We start from the raw sequence: 15,788 nt of genomic DNA, 5'->3' as shown, positions 1-15,788 counted from the left end.
CCCCGCTACCGGTGATCTCGCTACGAGCCGGGGGACAGCGGAGCCGCCGAGAGACCTTTCACCTTTCAACTTTCGCTCTAAACTATTTAAAACACCATCTACAGCTAAAGAGAGTTTCGCGTCTGCAGCAGCCATGTTGGATCCGTAAGAAAACTACAAGCTTCCAAGTGCCGAGTAGTACGCGTCATCGTCTTGCCGTCCCTCCCCGCTCTGTGATTGGATCCCTAAAACAGGGCTAAGAAACCTCTCTGGTTTCCAGACTGGATGGAGGTTCGAAATTAAATTTGAGCGCTCAAGGCAGTATGGGTATACCCAGGCTAGATAAATGATGTAATGAATGAATGTTTTAGCTGGGTTTTTGATTTTCCTTTAATGCCTGTACTGACAAGAAATCACGTTTGCTTTTAAAGTTTATTTAACAGTATCTCCAGTTCACATGCCCTTTATAGGGCTGAATGTTGCTGCATGAGGTCTATTCTCCCTCATCCCATCGTCTGCTCCTGCTCTCCTCCCTCCTTGAGGGATGCTGCGCACATTTTACTACAGCTATTAAAAAAAAGGTTGTAAAAAGCTTTCAGCCAGAAGTTACATAACAGACTTTTCACATGTGACCACTTCCTCTCTGACACACAAAAGGAATGGACCTGTAGTTTATTGATGAGCTGGATTGTGATCAGCATTAAGAGAGGAAAGATCAGCCTCCACCAACCACAGCAGAGCAAACACAAGACAACATGTCATCCTTCATGAATCTTGCAAGAGAAGTGTAGGGCAGCCAGCAGCAACACAGACCATCTCTCTAATGGAGAATAGCCCATTTCAGAGCAAATATTATAGGTAACACTTTACAATAACCAACTAAATAATGTTTATAGATGGTTTAAAAACCAATTATTAACCATTTACAAAGTGCTTTACGTATTTAATCGTTAAATGTTTTCAACCAATTTCTTAAAGGTATATGAATCATTTCAAAATCATTAACATACTTAATATGGAGTTAAAAATATTAAAATGGGTGCAACTAAAACCATTTATAAACAATTAATTATAATTTAATTGTTTGTTAATGGTAAAGTAACTATAAACTTACATTAATAGACATGTTTATAAATGAATATACATCTATTTGCCATTTATACATGATTAAGTTAGTTAAACATTAATTAATTATGTATTTACCATTCTAAATGGTCTATAAACAGTTTATAAATGATGATTAAACATTAATAAATCTGTTTAACGTTTTTAAATGATGGTTATTGTAAAGTGTTACCATATTATATAACTGCATTACAATTATTGGTGCATTGTTGTGTTCATTACTTTAATGTTGCAGCTGGTAACAGTAAAGCTGATTTTAATTACTCTATATTATACTTTGCTAACATATATATGTTGATTTATAATATAATCTGTGAAAAAAAATGTATCAAAATCAAATAAATGTGGGGTAAAAAGTATATTTACCTCTAAATAAGTACAAGTATAAAGTAGCACAAAATGGAAGTAAAGAGTCAAATTCAAGGAAAAAAAATCAATCAAAGACTGCAGTCGGGAGGGAAGCCACTTACAGAGACAGGTGGCGGACAGCATCCGTGTGGCCATGTACGGAGGAACACAGTTTGGGAAGACGGGCTGCAGGACATAGCTGGAGAAGGTGAGGGCGATGACAGCCAGCGTGGTCGGGTACATGATGAGGACGGCACTCCATAAAAGGAGAAACCTGAATAAGAGAAAGCCCTTCAGTTATTGGTGGGTCAGACTGCAGTGCTATCCATAATTCAGTGTTAAACATTTACTTTAGAACACACTTGAATACACATTATGTACACTACTAGTATTAGCATGTCTCATTTTTAGTCTGATTCCCAAACCAAGTAAAAAGTGTTACATCCCATACTTTACCCTATCCTCTATAATATATCCAAGCATTCAAACAATGCATAGTCACTAACAGATAACTACCATCTTGCATCTAGCAGACATAAAAATGGTTTGGTAATTGGGTCAACTGCTGGATGCAAAAAGCAATGACATTGCTTTTTAATTTTGCACTCTGGCGCGCTAGATAGATGCAAAAAATCCCCTAGAGCATACAACCACACAGGTTGTATCTATTAACCGTGGCGGCCAAAATCGTGATCACGATTAAAAATTGATTAATAGTGCAGCCCTACGCTGTGTGGCCCAACGGTTCCAATGAGCGTTCCAGTGAGACCGTATCCTATTCAGCTTTGTAATCCAGGCTTGAACTAGCCTGGCTAAAACCAGACTAATCTCAAATGAGATTTGGTCTGGCAACCAGCCATTCATTTCTCCGTAGAGGAGGTGTGGTTTACGATCCTCCGGAGCCGTTTATTGGGCGCTTAGAATGTCTTTCAAAAGCGTCTGTAGGTAGCTCTTAGCCAATCAGATCAGTTGACAGATGACATATGTAGAGCAACAGAAATGGATGTTTGTTGTGTGTGTGTCTGTGAGAGAGTGTTGCTTGCTGCTTTGCTTCTCCAGTTCTCGCTTTCTGCTAGATTATTTATTTTCACGCTGTATTCCCCCTCATGTCATTCAGCCACACACATCCACTGATTTTATGGGCAATAAACAAGCTGCTGCGAGCCCCCCGGCTCGTAGCGAGATCACCGGCGTTACGGTAGCCGGGCTATTAGCGCCGCTAGCGGCTAATAGCCCGGCTACCCTAACACCGGTGATCTCGCTACGAGCCGGGGGACATCGGAGCCGCCGAGAGACCTTTCGCCTTTCGCCTTTCAACTTTCGCTCTAAACTATTTAAAACACCATCTACAGTTAAAGAGAGTTTCGCGTCTGCAGCAGCCATGTTGGATCCGTAAGAAAACTACAAGCTTCCGCCTGCCGAGTAGTACGCGTCATCGTCTTGCCGTCCCTCCCCGCTCTGTGATTGGATCCCTAAAACAGGGCTAAGAAACCTCTCTGCTTGCCAGACTGGATGGAGGTTCGAAATGAAATTCGAGTGTGCAAGGCAGTCTGGGTATACCCAGGCTAGGCTTGAACTGCGGTGGGGTTTCTTAAGACTTTGTAAAATAAATCCATATTGATAAATCCAAAACTGAATGTCTTCTGTGATGAATCTTCCATTTTTCTGAGTGTAAAACTGTCGTTGTTAGCCGTCCACTAGTTGTACATAAAGCCTTGGGTTGAGTCCATCCACCAATCAGAGGCTGCATAATTTTTTTTGTTTGCAACAAAGTTAATATTTTTCTTTTATTTCTTTTCTTTATTATTTAATTATTTTCTTTTTTCTTTCTTTATTTTTTTTTTTAAACTGACTAAATTGGTCAATGTTAATATTGTCAGTTTATGGTTAAAAGGCTAAAAATATCAAAAGATTATTAACCTATGTGCGCAATATGTAACAATAACATTCAATAGTAGCAACGTAAGTATTTTATGTATATAATTTTAATATAATCTAAGTATATTTATGTCTGTATATAATGTCTTTTTTTTTGTATGTCTTTGTAACTCTTAAGCTGCTGTGACACTGCAGGATCAACAAAGTCTTATCTTATCGTAGGAACATATTTTTAAATGTAACGTCACCATTTTAAACATGGTGTTAACATTGTGAAACAGGCACTGTTTTGCCAGGTTTAGGTAACAAAAGTACCCTAAAGTTGGGAGAAAAAAGGATGTGGTCATATGTTACAAAATTTAGTTTGAAAAGTACAGCAAAAGCTCTTCACTTACCCCATCAGACCACCAAATATCTCTGTGACATAGGAGTAGTCTCCTCCAGATTTGGGGATAGTGACACCCAGCTCAGCATAGCAGAGGGAGCCCAAGGCAGCGATGCAGCCTCCCAACACCCAAACCACCAACGCCAGACCCACTGAGCCCGAATGCTCCAAGACCCCTTTCGGAGAAATGAAGATCCCAGAGCCGATGATGTTTCCTGAGGATAGGAGGAAAAAGGTAGTAGATACTGACAGGTGTATATTTCACTTACTTAGTAAAAGAAACGTCCTTATCCAGATCAAATATGGAATTTACCTTTTGATACTAGGCAAGGTTATTATAGTTAACGAAAACTAACGAAATAACGAAAACTAGAATTGAAAAAACATTTTCGTTAACTGTAATAAAAATAAAAACTAGAGTTTTTAAAAAAAACGATAACTAACTGAAACTGTATTATGTGGTTACAAAACTAACTAAAACTAACTAAAATTATAGTGGAAATGTCCTTAGTTTATTTGAACATGCAACACATGGTGAATATGTTTACTGAGACTTGGATATCTACACTCCAACCAAAATTCAAAACAGTTAATAACCTTATTGGGGCTGAGATGGATAAACCAAAGGAAATAAAGGCAAAATTTATTATGACCACTTTGAATCTCGCACCCAACACATAGCCCATTACAAAAAAAACTAAAACTAACACTAAAACTAATAAAAACTAAACTAAAACTAAGCATTTTTCAAAAAATAAAAACTAAACTAAAACTAGAAAACTCACTCTTAAAACTAACTAAAACTAACTGAATTTGAAAACAAAAATTCACAACGAAATTAAAACGAAAACTAATGAAAAATCCAAAACTATTATAACCCTGATACCAGGTGGAAAACAAATCTTCATATCCACAGAAAAAAGGCAGACACACCACAGAGGCGAACTCAGTTTACATGCATACCAAGACATACCTGATCATTTTGTTACATTAAAAAAAAAAAGAGGCAAAAGAGGCATTTATTACCAGAGGTGTGCACTCAAGTCGCATGACTCGGTCTAGAGCCTCTTGACTTGAAAATACCTGATACCTCTCCTCAAATCATGCTATATGCTATGAAACAACATTAACATTATGATTAAGTTCAGTCACAGTTGTTTTAACAAACCTATTTTACGAATTTAATTAAAAAAAATGAAAAGCATTCATGACTTTAAAATTTGAATCTATCACTCTGTTGGTATCAGGGCTGTGCAATATCTAACAAATTGGTATGTCACAATGTCACAGTAAAACACTGCGATGGACGATGATATCTTTGTTGATTTTATACTTTTTTTCTACTTTACATATGTTGGATGTTATTTATTATTATTTTATTTTTTTTGCATTTTTGAGTCCATGCACAGCCCATCCTCAACTACTCATTCGGTCTTGACTGAGTTTACTTTTCCTCCATAAATTGATGTTTTTTTTATTACGCACCCACCGACCTCACTGCAAAAAAAGAAAAGTTGGGTGAACTCAAAATTTCAAGGCAACAAACTTCAATAAAATTTTAAGTTGGACAATTAAACTAAATATTTTAAGTTTTGTTTTTGAGTTTGCTCAACTCTGAATTTCTCTGGCACGATTGTAACGCTGCGATGAAATGTCAGCTAATGTTGTGACCACAATTTTGAGTTAGCATTGATACGCTAATGGCTACTCTTGTAGCTGTAACAAGCAGCGCGGCTAGCATCAGTTAGCCGCTAGCTTTCGCTAATGACTTAATTTCACAACAAAGAAATAAGAGTTATCAGAACTATTGTCCCTTGTTGTGAACCCCAACTTAAAGATATAAGTAACAACAACTCACCAACTTGTTTTTGAGCAGACAACTGGCTTCCTTTGTTGTGCTAACTTACATTATTGCCCTAAATGTCAATAATTTATATTTCCAAGTTTTACCAAATTAAATCACTGTTTTAGGCCAAAAAATACAAGTTGGCTTTTTTACAGTGCTGTTATGAGAGTCAATCCCCAAAAATATGCACGGATCGAGCACCGACAAAAAAGAAGAAATAGTCACACACTCGTAGCCAGGATGCAAAAAAAATATTTTAATGAATTGATCAACCACCAGACTGAAACCACCGCCTTACTTAATGCATTATAGTACCATAATTGTCGGGGCTAAAGACCAAGACAAGCACCTTTTAAATCACAACATTTGCTTCAGTGATTGATTACTGTCAGCCTAGTTGGCATTACATTTGGTAAGGAGTACATTATAAGTTGTTTAGAACTCCAAAGTCAAAGTTTATGACTTGATTGTAAAGAATTGAGACTTACTTAAGAGTTGCAAAATAATGACTTGGTCCCACCTCGGTTCATTAGTTCCATTTACTAACTCTTCTTAAACAACAAATATGTCAGAGTGTGCATAACGACCTTTTGAGGATTTCAACCACAAAGTTCAGAACTTGGACTTGACTTGGTACTTGTGAGTTTTGACTTGATGACTTTGCAAAGTAAAGACTTTGCCTCACCTCCAATTGCAATGAAATGATTAAATTCTGAAATGAATATGGAACTAAACAGCAGGTGGAGATGAAAATGTAGAAAATGCACAAACAGGAGCACCAATTAACTGACATTTTGATTTAATGCAAACATTTTGGAAAACAAGTTTTCACATGCATGTTCACATCAAGGTTATAATAGTTTTGGATTTTTCATTAGTTTTAGTTTTAATTTCGTTGTGAATTTTTGTTTTCAAATTCAGTTAAGAGTTTAAGAGTGAGTTTTCTAGTTTTAGTTTAGTTTTTATTTTTTGTAAATGCTTAGTTTTAGTTTAGTTTTTATTAGTTTTAGTGTTAGTTTTATTTTTTTTGTAATGGGCTATGTGTTGGGTGCGAGATTCAAAGTGGTCATAATAAATTTTGCCTTTATTTCCTTTGGTTTATCATCTCAGCCCCAATAAGGTTATTAACTGTTTTGAATTTTGGTTGGAGTGTAGATATCCCAGTCTCAGTAAACATATTCACCATGTGTTGCATGTTCAAACAGAAACACTGAATTATGAATGAAAAAAGTGGACAAAAACGAAAACTAAGGACATTTCCACTATAATTTTAGTTAGTTTTGTAACCACGCAATACAGTTTCAGTTAGTTATCGTTTTTTTAAAAACTCTAGTTTTTATTTTTATTTCAGTTAACGAAAATGTTTTTTCAATTCTAGTTTTCCTTATTTCGTTAATTTTCGTTAACTATAATAACCTTGGTTCACACAGAACATGTGACTTGTGTGGAAGGGTTCACATGGTATGCAACACCCAGAACATCTCCGACATTTCTGCTGATGCACCTTAAAAACACCAGTGACCCATTGAGACTTTTGCACACCCTCAATCACACAACCCAGACTGTTTCCCTCGGAGTTTATACAGAGGGCATTAAAACACAAAGAGCTCTATAACAGAGTGAGTTAGAGAAGGAGGTAAAGGTAATCACTCAGGCCGGGACAATCCCTCCTGCCCGGAGCCTCAGTATGCAGTGTAGAGTACCAGCAGATCCGACACATTCAGACTACAGCGATACCAGTAGCATGGCAGAAGGCAGCCAAGTGGCACAGACAGCCATTACATAACCAGACATAAATTATCCAATCCAGGCTGCAGAGGTGGGAAGTGACCGACTCACCTTCTGCATCTGTTTACTCCTGCCGCTTCCCAAAGTTGACACACAAAGAGAAGAAAAGCAAACCTGGGTATGAAGGTCAACAATAAGTGCAGTGCAGTTTAATCTAGTAGCACAGAATGACTCTTGATGCTGAGCCTGGTTGAGTGTACCGAGCAGCCAGCTTGTTCTCTCAGTGCTCTCTCTGAATGGAAAGGTGCTTCAGCATTCTGCACACAGGACCTTTTTCTTGTTCTGGAGAAGGATTTTTTTTTTTTTTTACAAAAATGTCTGCCTTGAGCAAGCAACAACAGCTTAGCAGAAGGGAAAGGTTGGTCAAGTAAGCCAAAAAAACCTGCACAAAAACAGATCTCATAATGGGCCGCTGTAATGTGCAACTGTTTAAAAGCCCTTAAGGGCAGATTATTGTCATTTTCATGCTCACGTTCATTCTTGTATATTGTATCTCCAATACTACTTCTACGACATATTTACATGCTTTAAATATTTAATTAAAAGAGGACTGTCACGTTGAAAATGTTGTTAATTATTAAAATACATTTTTGCATCAACTACTGGTGTGTGATAGCCTGGCTAACACCAGACTATTCTCAAATGAGGTCTAGTCTGGCAACGAGCAATGGATTTCTCCGTAGAGGAGGCGTGGTTTACGATCCTCCGAAGCCGTTTATTGGGCGATTAGAATGTCTATCATAAGCGTCTGTAGGTAGCTCTTAGCCAATCAGATCAGTTATACCAGATGACGTAGTAGAGCTACAGAAATGGATGTTTGTTGTGTGTGTGTCTGTGAGAGAGTGTTGCTGCTGCTTTGCTTCTCTAGTTCTCGCTTTCTGCAAGATTATTTATTTTCACGCTTTATTCCCCCTCATGTCATTCAGCCACACGCATCCACTGATTTTATGGGCAATAAACAAGCTGCTGCGGGTCTCTGGGGGCTCCGCTGTCCCCCGGCTGGTAGCCAGATCACCGGCGTTACAATAGCGGGGCTAATAGCTACCGCTAACGCCGTAATGGTAGCGTAGCGCTACCGCTATTAGCCCCGGTACCGTGACGCCGGTGATCTCGCTACGAGTCGGGGGACAGCGGAGCCGCCGAGAGACCTTTCGCCTTTCAACTTTCGCTCTAAACTATTTAAAACACCATCTACAGCTAAAGAGAGTTTGGCGTCTGCTGCAGGATCCGTAAGAAAACTACAAGCTTCCGTCTGCCGGGTAGTACGCGTCATTGTCTTGCCGTCCCTCCCCGCTCTGTGATTGGATCCCTAAAACAGGGCTAAGATCTCCCTCTAGTTTCCAGACCCCTTGGCAATTTTGAAATTAATTCGAGCTCGCAAGGCAGTCTGGGTATACCCAGGCTAGGTGTGTGAATATTTTGTCTTCACATAATAAGTGTTCAAAAAGCACATTATTTTTCTCACACTATCTGTTTGAATATGTATTCACCCTCACTCTGAGATACTTCATTTTATTGCCTGTCTCTTTAAGCGCACTCTGCTCTGATTGGCTAATTGTCATTGCAGCCAGGGAGTGACTGTAACGGCATGGGAGCGGCAATTTCTACACCCAGCTTGACTATTTTTTAAGTATCTTGACATGTGTACATACAGCAAAGTAGAACTTAACCCAACAGAACTGAAAGTGAAACCAAAAGAAATAGCAACTGGCAAACTGGGCCTGATAAGTGAAGCCATTGGAGAAGTGCCTTAAACCTGCATTCTCACTCACAACCAGCAGGGGGCGACACCACTGGCTGCAAGATGAAGTGATTGAATGAAAGTAAATGGAAAATGAGGCAACAACTCTCCCTTGACAGTCTTCCTACAATCTCACATGATTTATTACCTCATTAGACATTCTCATAATGACTTTATGGCCTCCAACGCTAGAAATAACATGATGTTAATTTTGTAAATGATATGAGAGTAAAACAGATGATAAAGCAGGGTGGTTGTGGCTACCTTATCAATTACAGGTTGCTACTACTATGCACTGTGTTTTCATCTTAGAATTTTGACTCTTTCAAAGTGGGTTTTCAGTTCATTAAACCAGTAGTTCTCAACCTGTCGCAACCCCCAATTTAACATCCATGTTGTGCGCGACCCCCGCTCACTGAACAGAATCTCACACGCACAGTTCAGATCACCCAAAAAAGAAACAAAATTACCAAAAAAAGACACAAAATTACCAAAAAAGACACAAAATGACAAAAAAGGAAACAAAATGAACAAAAAAGACACAAATTGACCAAAAAAAGACACAAAATAAGTAAAAAAAAAAAAACACAAAATGACAAAAAAAAGACACAAAATGACCAAAAAAAGACACAAAATAAGTAAAAAAAGACACAAAATAACCAAAAAAAGACATTAAGTGACCAAAAAGACACAGTGGAGACAGAGCTGACTTCCAAAATGGTTTGGCGACCCCCAGAAATCATCTTGCGACCCCAATTGGGGTCCCGACCCCAAGGTTGAGAATAGCTGCATTAAACCTCATCATAACATTTTGTTCAATTAAAAACGTCTATGATTGGACCAAAAGATCCTCTAAGGAGTCGGCCGTCCATTTTGAATATTGTTTGCCCCTTCCTAATCAAGCTAGCACTAACATTAGATGATGGTGTAACAATATTCCAGCTGCCGATGTGTTCTGTGCATGCACTGATCACAAAAAAACAATGTTGCAACAAACTGCTATAAACCAAGATGACCATGGCCAAAATGCTGAACTCGAGGCTTTAAAACCAGTGTCCAAAAGCCAATGGGTTACGTCATGGTGACTCTGTCCACTATAACTATAATGCCCTACAAAGTCTAACTGCAGTAACTTTTTGGTCGAATTTGAGTTACTAAAATGAGCTCCTTGATGTCTGTTTTATCTTGTGACAAAGTTTTAGATTTCAATTTTGCTTTATTTCAGATAAATTATGATATCAAAATTGCAGTAACTACAAAATCTAACTCAAAACCAAAGAAGACCACAGTAATTGCAGTTACCACGGTCTGATTTGGATAAATATACAAATTTAAACATGAAACCAAAGTAGAGCGCAGTAAGTTCACTTTGACTGTGACACAGTGTAGCCTTGTATTTCGTCATTGTGTTGAATAATGAAGACAAGAATAATAGAAATGATAAGTTTATTTGATAGGGAAATTATTATCTAGATAGTGATCCAGTAAAAAAAAAGTGAAAAAAAGAGAGTTATATTAAGACTAAAATATAACATTTCTTTATAATATTAAAAGCTGAAAGAAGACAACAACATTGTAGTTACTGCACTCTGTTTTTTTATTACTATAAGAACCTTTTACAGCAATGCAAAACTAGAGTGCAGTAACCAGATTTTTGGGGTCAAAGGTCAAATACATGGTCATGATTTTTGAGCGTAAAAATGACATCAATACATGTAGAAAGAAGTGTCATACCCCTTACCTACACTACCGATCAAAAGTTTCAGAACACCCCAATTTTTCCATTTTTTATTGAAATTCAAGCAGTTCAAGTCAAATGAACAGCTTGAAAGGGTACAAAGGTAAGTGGTGAACTGCCAGAGGTAAATAAAAAAAGGTAAGCTTAACCAAAACTGAAAGATAATGTACATTTCAGAATTATACAAGTAGGCCTTTTTTCAGGGAACAAGAAATGGGTTAACAACTTAACTCTATGGAGTCTTGGGCTATTTTGTCCATTTTTGAATTCTTTTCATGTCTTTGTAAGTCATTTTGTGTCTTTTGGCGTCTTTTTTGTCATTTTGTGTCTTTTTTTTGTCATTTTGTGTCCTTTTTTGTCATTTTGTGTCTTTTTTTGGTCATTTTGTGTCTTTTTTTTCATTTTGTGTCTTTTTTTGTCATTTTGTGTCTTTTTTTTAGTCATTTTGTGACTTTTTTTAGTCCTTTAGTTCAACATTAAATGTGATTTTGAATCTTTTTTTTATTTTCAAAACACTATCATGCTCAAAGAATTTTAAATGTTGCAAATGTGCATTCATTTCAGAGTACACTGAGACATTAAACTGCATCATTTTCAATTAAATTCTGGAAAAGTTGGTGTGTTCTAAAACTTTTGACCGGTAGTGTACCTAGAACCCATTTGGCTGGCCAGTTAAAAATCTTTAAAGCAGTTTTTCTCTGTTTTAGCCTTTGCATAGTTACTGCAGTTAGGCTTTGTAGAGCAGAATATAGTCTATGCTTCTGATCCATATGTGTGAGGCTGATGACAACTGATAACAGCCATTAAATGGTCTGATAACATTCAAAACAGGTGCTTTCTACCTACATATAGTAAACTTGTGACATCTCAACCTTACAGAAGTCCAGATGGCTTATTTACAGACATGCTTTATGAAAACGTGGCTTGTCCATTTCTCTGTAGAATGAGCATTTTGATAGTTTCACAGTATTTAAATAGCACTTAGACCTGCTTTATAACCAAAATAGACATTGAAATATATAGGACCTTTAACCCTTTGATGCACAACATGGGTCTAAAGTGACCCGACTGAGGTTTTAATTTTCTATATTTTTGCAATAAATTCATTCCATCATTCAGTATTCCAGGTTTTCCTCAATCAATTTGTTTTTGATCACCATACATCCTAATTTTTTGTTTTTCATTTCTTACTTTTTGAATAAAAACCCTTTTTGTATCACTACACTTCAAATGCACAACATGGGTCAAAAAATTTAATTATGGGGGTATTGTGTGTATATTTTTAAGGAAAAATTAATTTAATCAATTTTGGAATCAGGCTGAAACATAAAAAAAATGTGGAAAAAGTGAAGCGCTGGGAATACCTTCCAGATACACTGTATGTGTGACAAAATGATACATAAACATGTCAAATATATTAAATATATGAGTGTGGAAAGTAAATATTTGAAACAAATTACTATTATTATAGTATTAGGTCATTTAGTTTTAAATCAAATTTGGATGAATGAGTAATTTTTTTTTTTTTAACTTTACTGCCTTTATGCACATTTACAGACAATTAACATCACAAAGGAAAACAAATCAAAACATCTTGAGATTGGGTTTCATCTGTCACACAAATGGCACTGTAAAGGGTATTACACATATTTTATCTGGTTCTGTATTCCAAAAAAAAGAAAAAAATAGTAATAATAAATAAATAAATAAATAAATAAAAAGGGCTAATTTCGATAATAATAGTGTATAAGAGTCTTAAGCAATACGGTCTGTAACTGGGGCCCACCTTCTCATAAAAACAGGTACTTTTAGCTGTAATTGGGCAGTCATATATTCCATCAAGTAGACATGTTTTACTTTCTGTAACCACTGAATGATCATGGGGGGGTCTTTCTTCATCCAATTTATAGAATGAGTCATTTTTGACCCATGTTGTGCATTAGAAGTGTTGTCCATATGTTGTGCATCAAAGGGTTAAGCAGGATCCTGCAGCCATCTGCTCCCCTGCTGCATTTAAACAAAGTGCTTTACATTTTTTCCTTTCATTCAAACACATACTAAACTAACATGCAGGTTGCTGGTCTGACCATCAGGAGCAATTTGAGATTCAGTGTCTTTCCCAAGGACACTTTGCCCTTCAACATGTGGACAGGAGATCGATCCACCAACCCTGCATTAAGTGGATAGAGTCACATGAGCAGCATGATCCAGCTGTAGTGCTTATTATACATCAAAAAAACAAAATTCAGACTTGGATTTACTTCCATCGGTCTAAGCTGGGCTTTCCAGCCTCATTCATGTCCCTTTACTACCATGAACACACACTCTGCTGCCCCAAAACACTCACAAGAAAACTAAATGTGGATTAATCCGCCACTGAAAATAGTCCCCAACAAATGTCTCCTGGTTGTTTGATAAAGACTAGTGACTACACTGTAAAAATGTTTGTAGAAATTACAGTAAAACACTGTCAAATTGCATCAGAAATAGGTCGTAAAATGAAACATTGTACATCACCGTAGTAGATACTTTTAATTACTGTTAATCAAAGAATAGCATAAAACTTTAAATTCTACCGCCATAAACTGTAGAAAACACACAGTTTTGCTGTAAAAATGTAAAATTTTCATGTAAAGTTAATGGAGATATACCATTATGACACAATTATCCTAAAAGTAATGGGATTATTCAGTATAAATTACAGTTTTTGCTGATATTCACATTTAAATACGCTCACTGTATTTTTTACGGTGAAGTTCTGGCAACCACAGCTGCCGGTATTTTACCGTAAATTAAACAGATTTTTTTTTTTTTTAGAAAACATTTGTATTTTCAAATATTTACATCTTTAGTAGCAGTGGTGGAAAGTGACTAAGTGTAATTACAGAGACTAGATACTTTACTTCACAACATTAATGTGCTTTAATTACTTTACTAATTAGATTATTGAGTAGAGTTTATAAAATAAAATGTATTGTTAGAAATAAAACTACCCCAAAAATAAAGCCGACAGTGGATTCTTCGAATAGTCTATTGAGCATAAATTAATTGGCAATTATACTGATCGCTGAAGTCACTTTTTGTTGAAAGCATTTCGTGGCTCCAGCTTCACAGATGTAAAGATCTGCTGCTTTTTTCCCCACAATATTAATAATTCTCATATCATAGTAATGTTACAAACACTATGAGGGGACCAAAAACCTTTAAAAAAGAAACAAACAATGATTTTATTATGATTGTGGCCTTGGCCATCACTTTAAAGCATGGGTCTCAAACTCGCGGCCCGCGGGCCAATTGCGGCCCTCGTCACGATATTTTGTGGCCCCCACCTTGATATGAAAGTTTAATGTGAGTTTTATATGAATGACACTTTACTGTGTTGTGTGTGGAAGGTCCCTTTTATTACTTTTTTTGGGTAATTTTGTCTTTTTTAATAATTTTGTTTCTTTTTTGGTAATTGTGTGTCTTTTTTAAATAATTTTGTGACTCTTTTTAGTAATTTATTTTTTTTTCTGTCATTTTGTGTCTTTTTGGTCACTTTGTGTATTTTTTGGGTCATTTTTTGTATTTTTTGGGGTCATTTTATGTATTTTTTTGGTCATTTTGTGTCTTTTTAACGTAATTTTTTAACGTAATGTAGTGTTTTTTCAGTCATTTTGTCTTTTTTTGTAATTTTGTGTCTATTTTTGGTCATTTTGATACTGCCTCCAGCGGCCCCCAGGTAATTTGAGTTTGAGATCCCTGCTTTAAAGGTTCATTGCATTTTCAATACATGGCTGTCTTGTTTTTGGGTCCTATTTATAAGGATAGAATAGAAAAAAGTGACTTCTTTGGAGCTGAAGTTGGCGGAAACTAGACAGCTGATTCCTGCAACTACTATCCAATACCAAAGAAGTCTAAAACATAGACAAAATAAAGCCACAATGCAATAATTTACTTAATCTTTGGGACAAATATTCAACTGAAAACCACACAAAGCCTGTAAAAAACTTGTTTTTTGTTTATATACAATCTGAATTCTGACTTTGATGCATTCTTTTTTCATTTGCATTTCACACCGTGTCCAACTTTTTTTGGGAATGAGGGTTGTATTAATATTAATACTCTCAGTGATTTCTGAGCAGAGTGGTGCAGCCCTGCAGGCCCCCCTCCATCCAGCCTGGATGCTGCTCATATATTTACTGTGCTTAGGTGTGTTTAAAGCTCCCTGCTGTCCATTCTGCTCCAGCAGACAATGTTCTTCTGCTTGACCACCAGTCTGCCTCTGGACTTCATATATTTTAGCCACGTAAGCACGTACAACTCAGTTAGATGTGAGCACACATGCAAACAAACATGGAGTCTCTCATTGTCTTATGACTAATGCCACAAAATGATTTTCCTAATTAGTGAAGTTATTAGCACCCCCCCGGGGAATTCCATCTTAATTCGAACACTTGTTTGTAATGTATCAGTCCTGCAGAAATAGTCGCACGACATTAACTTTTTAAAGTTGTGCAGTAATAAAGTAAAATGCAGAGCTGATCCAAAGTGGCAGCTCTTGTTTTCCTCCCTCACCTATGATGATGGTGCAGGCGCTCAGCAGCCCGATCTCCTTCTTCAGAGTCACTCTGTCGGGGATTTTCTTCTTCTTCTCCTTCTTCTTGCTGTCCGTCACGATTCCGTGCGGCCGGGAGCAGATGCTGCTGCTGCCGTTCTGTCCATCCATGTCCGCCTGCCCGGGTCCGGTCCGGTCCGTCCAGTCCACTGTGTCCTCCCAATCCCAGTACTCCCAGTACTCCTGTCCTCTCCTCGCTCCGTATTCATGCAGACTGAATGGGCTGCGCTTGCGCAACAACCTGCCGCTGTCCAGGGTAGAATGTTAAATACCCTGGACTCACCATGATGCGTTCAGGGACACCGGGAGGAACCCGGTTCTGCTGTTTCCTGCCTCCTAAGTGTTTACACATAACCGAAGAGC

At 37.2% G+C, this 15,788-nt stretch overlaps 1 protein-coding gene across 1 annotated transcript in view; it reads right to left on the bottom strand.

Moving 5' to 3' along the window:
- Positions 1–15,695, bottom strand: part of slc7a10b (solute carrier family 7 member 10b) — a 33,905-nt gene extending 18,210 nt beyond the window's left edge. Inside the window, exons 1-3 of the mRNA XM_059334925.1 lie at positions 15,386–15,695; positions 3,726–3,930; positions 1,575–1,726 (exon numbers count right to left, since the gene is read on the bottom strand). Coding sequence (XP_059190908.1) covers positions 1,575–1,726; positions 3,726–3,930; positions 15,386–15,536 — 508 coding nt within the window. The 5' untranslated portion in view covers positions 15,537–15,695. The remainder of the gene's footprint in view (positions 1–1,574; positions 1,727–3,725; positions 3,931–15,385) is intronic.
- Between the last annotated feature and the right edge of the window lie 93 nt (positions 15,696–15,788).

This window comes from Centropristis striata, chromosome 6 (genome assembly GCF_030273125.1).
Source record: "Centropristis striata isolate RG_2023a ecotype Rhode Island chromosome 6, C.striata_1.0, whole genome shotgun sequence".
Classification (NCBI taxonomy): domain Eukaryota; kingdom Metazoa; phylum Chordata; class Actinopteri; order Perciformes; family Serranidae; genus Centropristis; species Centropristis striata.
Note: the sequence above shows the minus strand (reverse complement) of the source record. Positions and strands in the feature narration are given on the sequence as shown.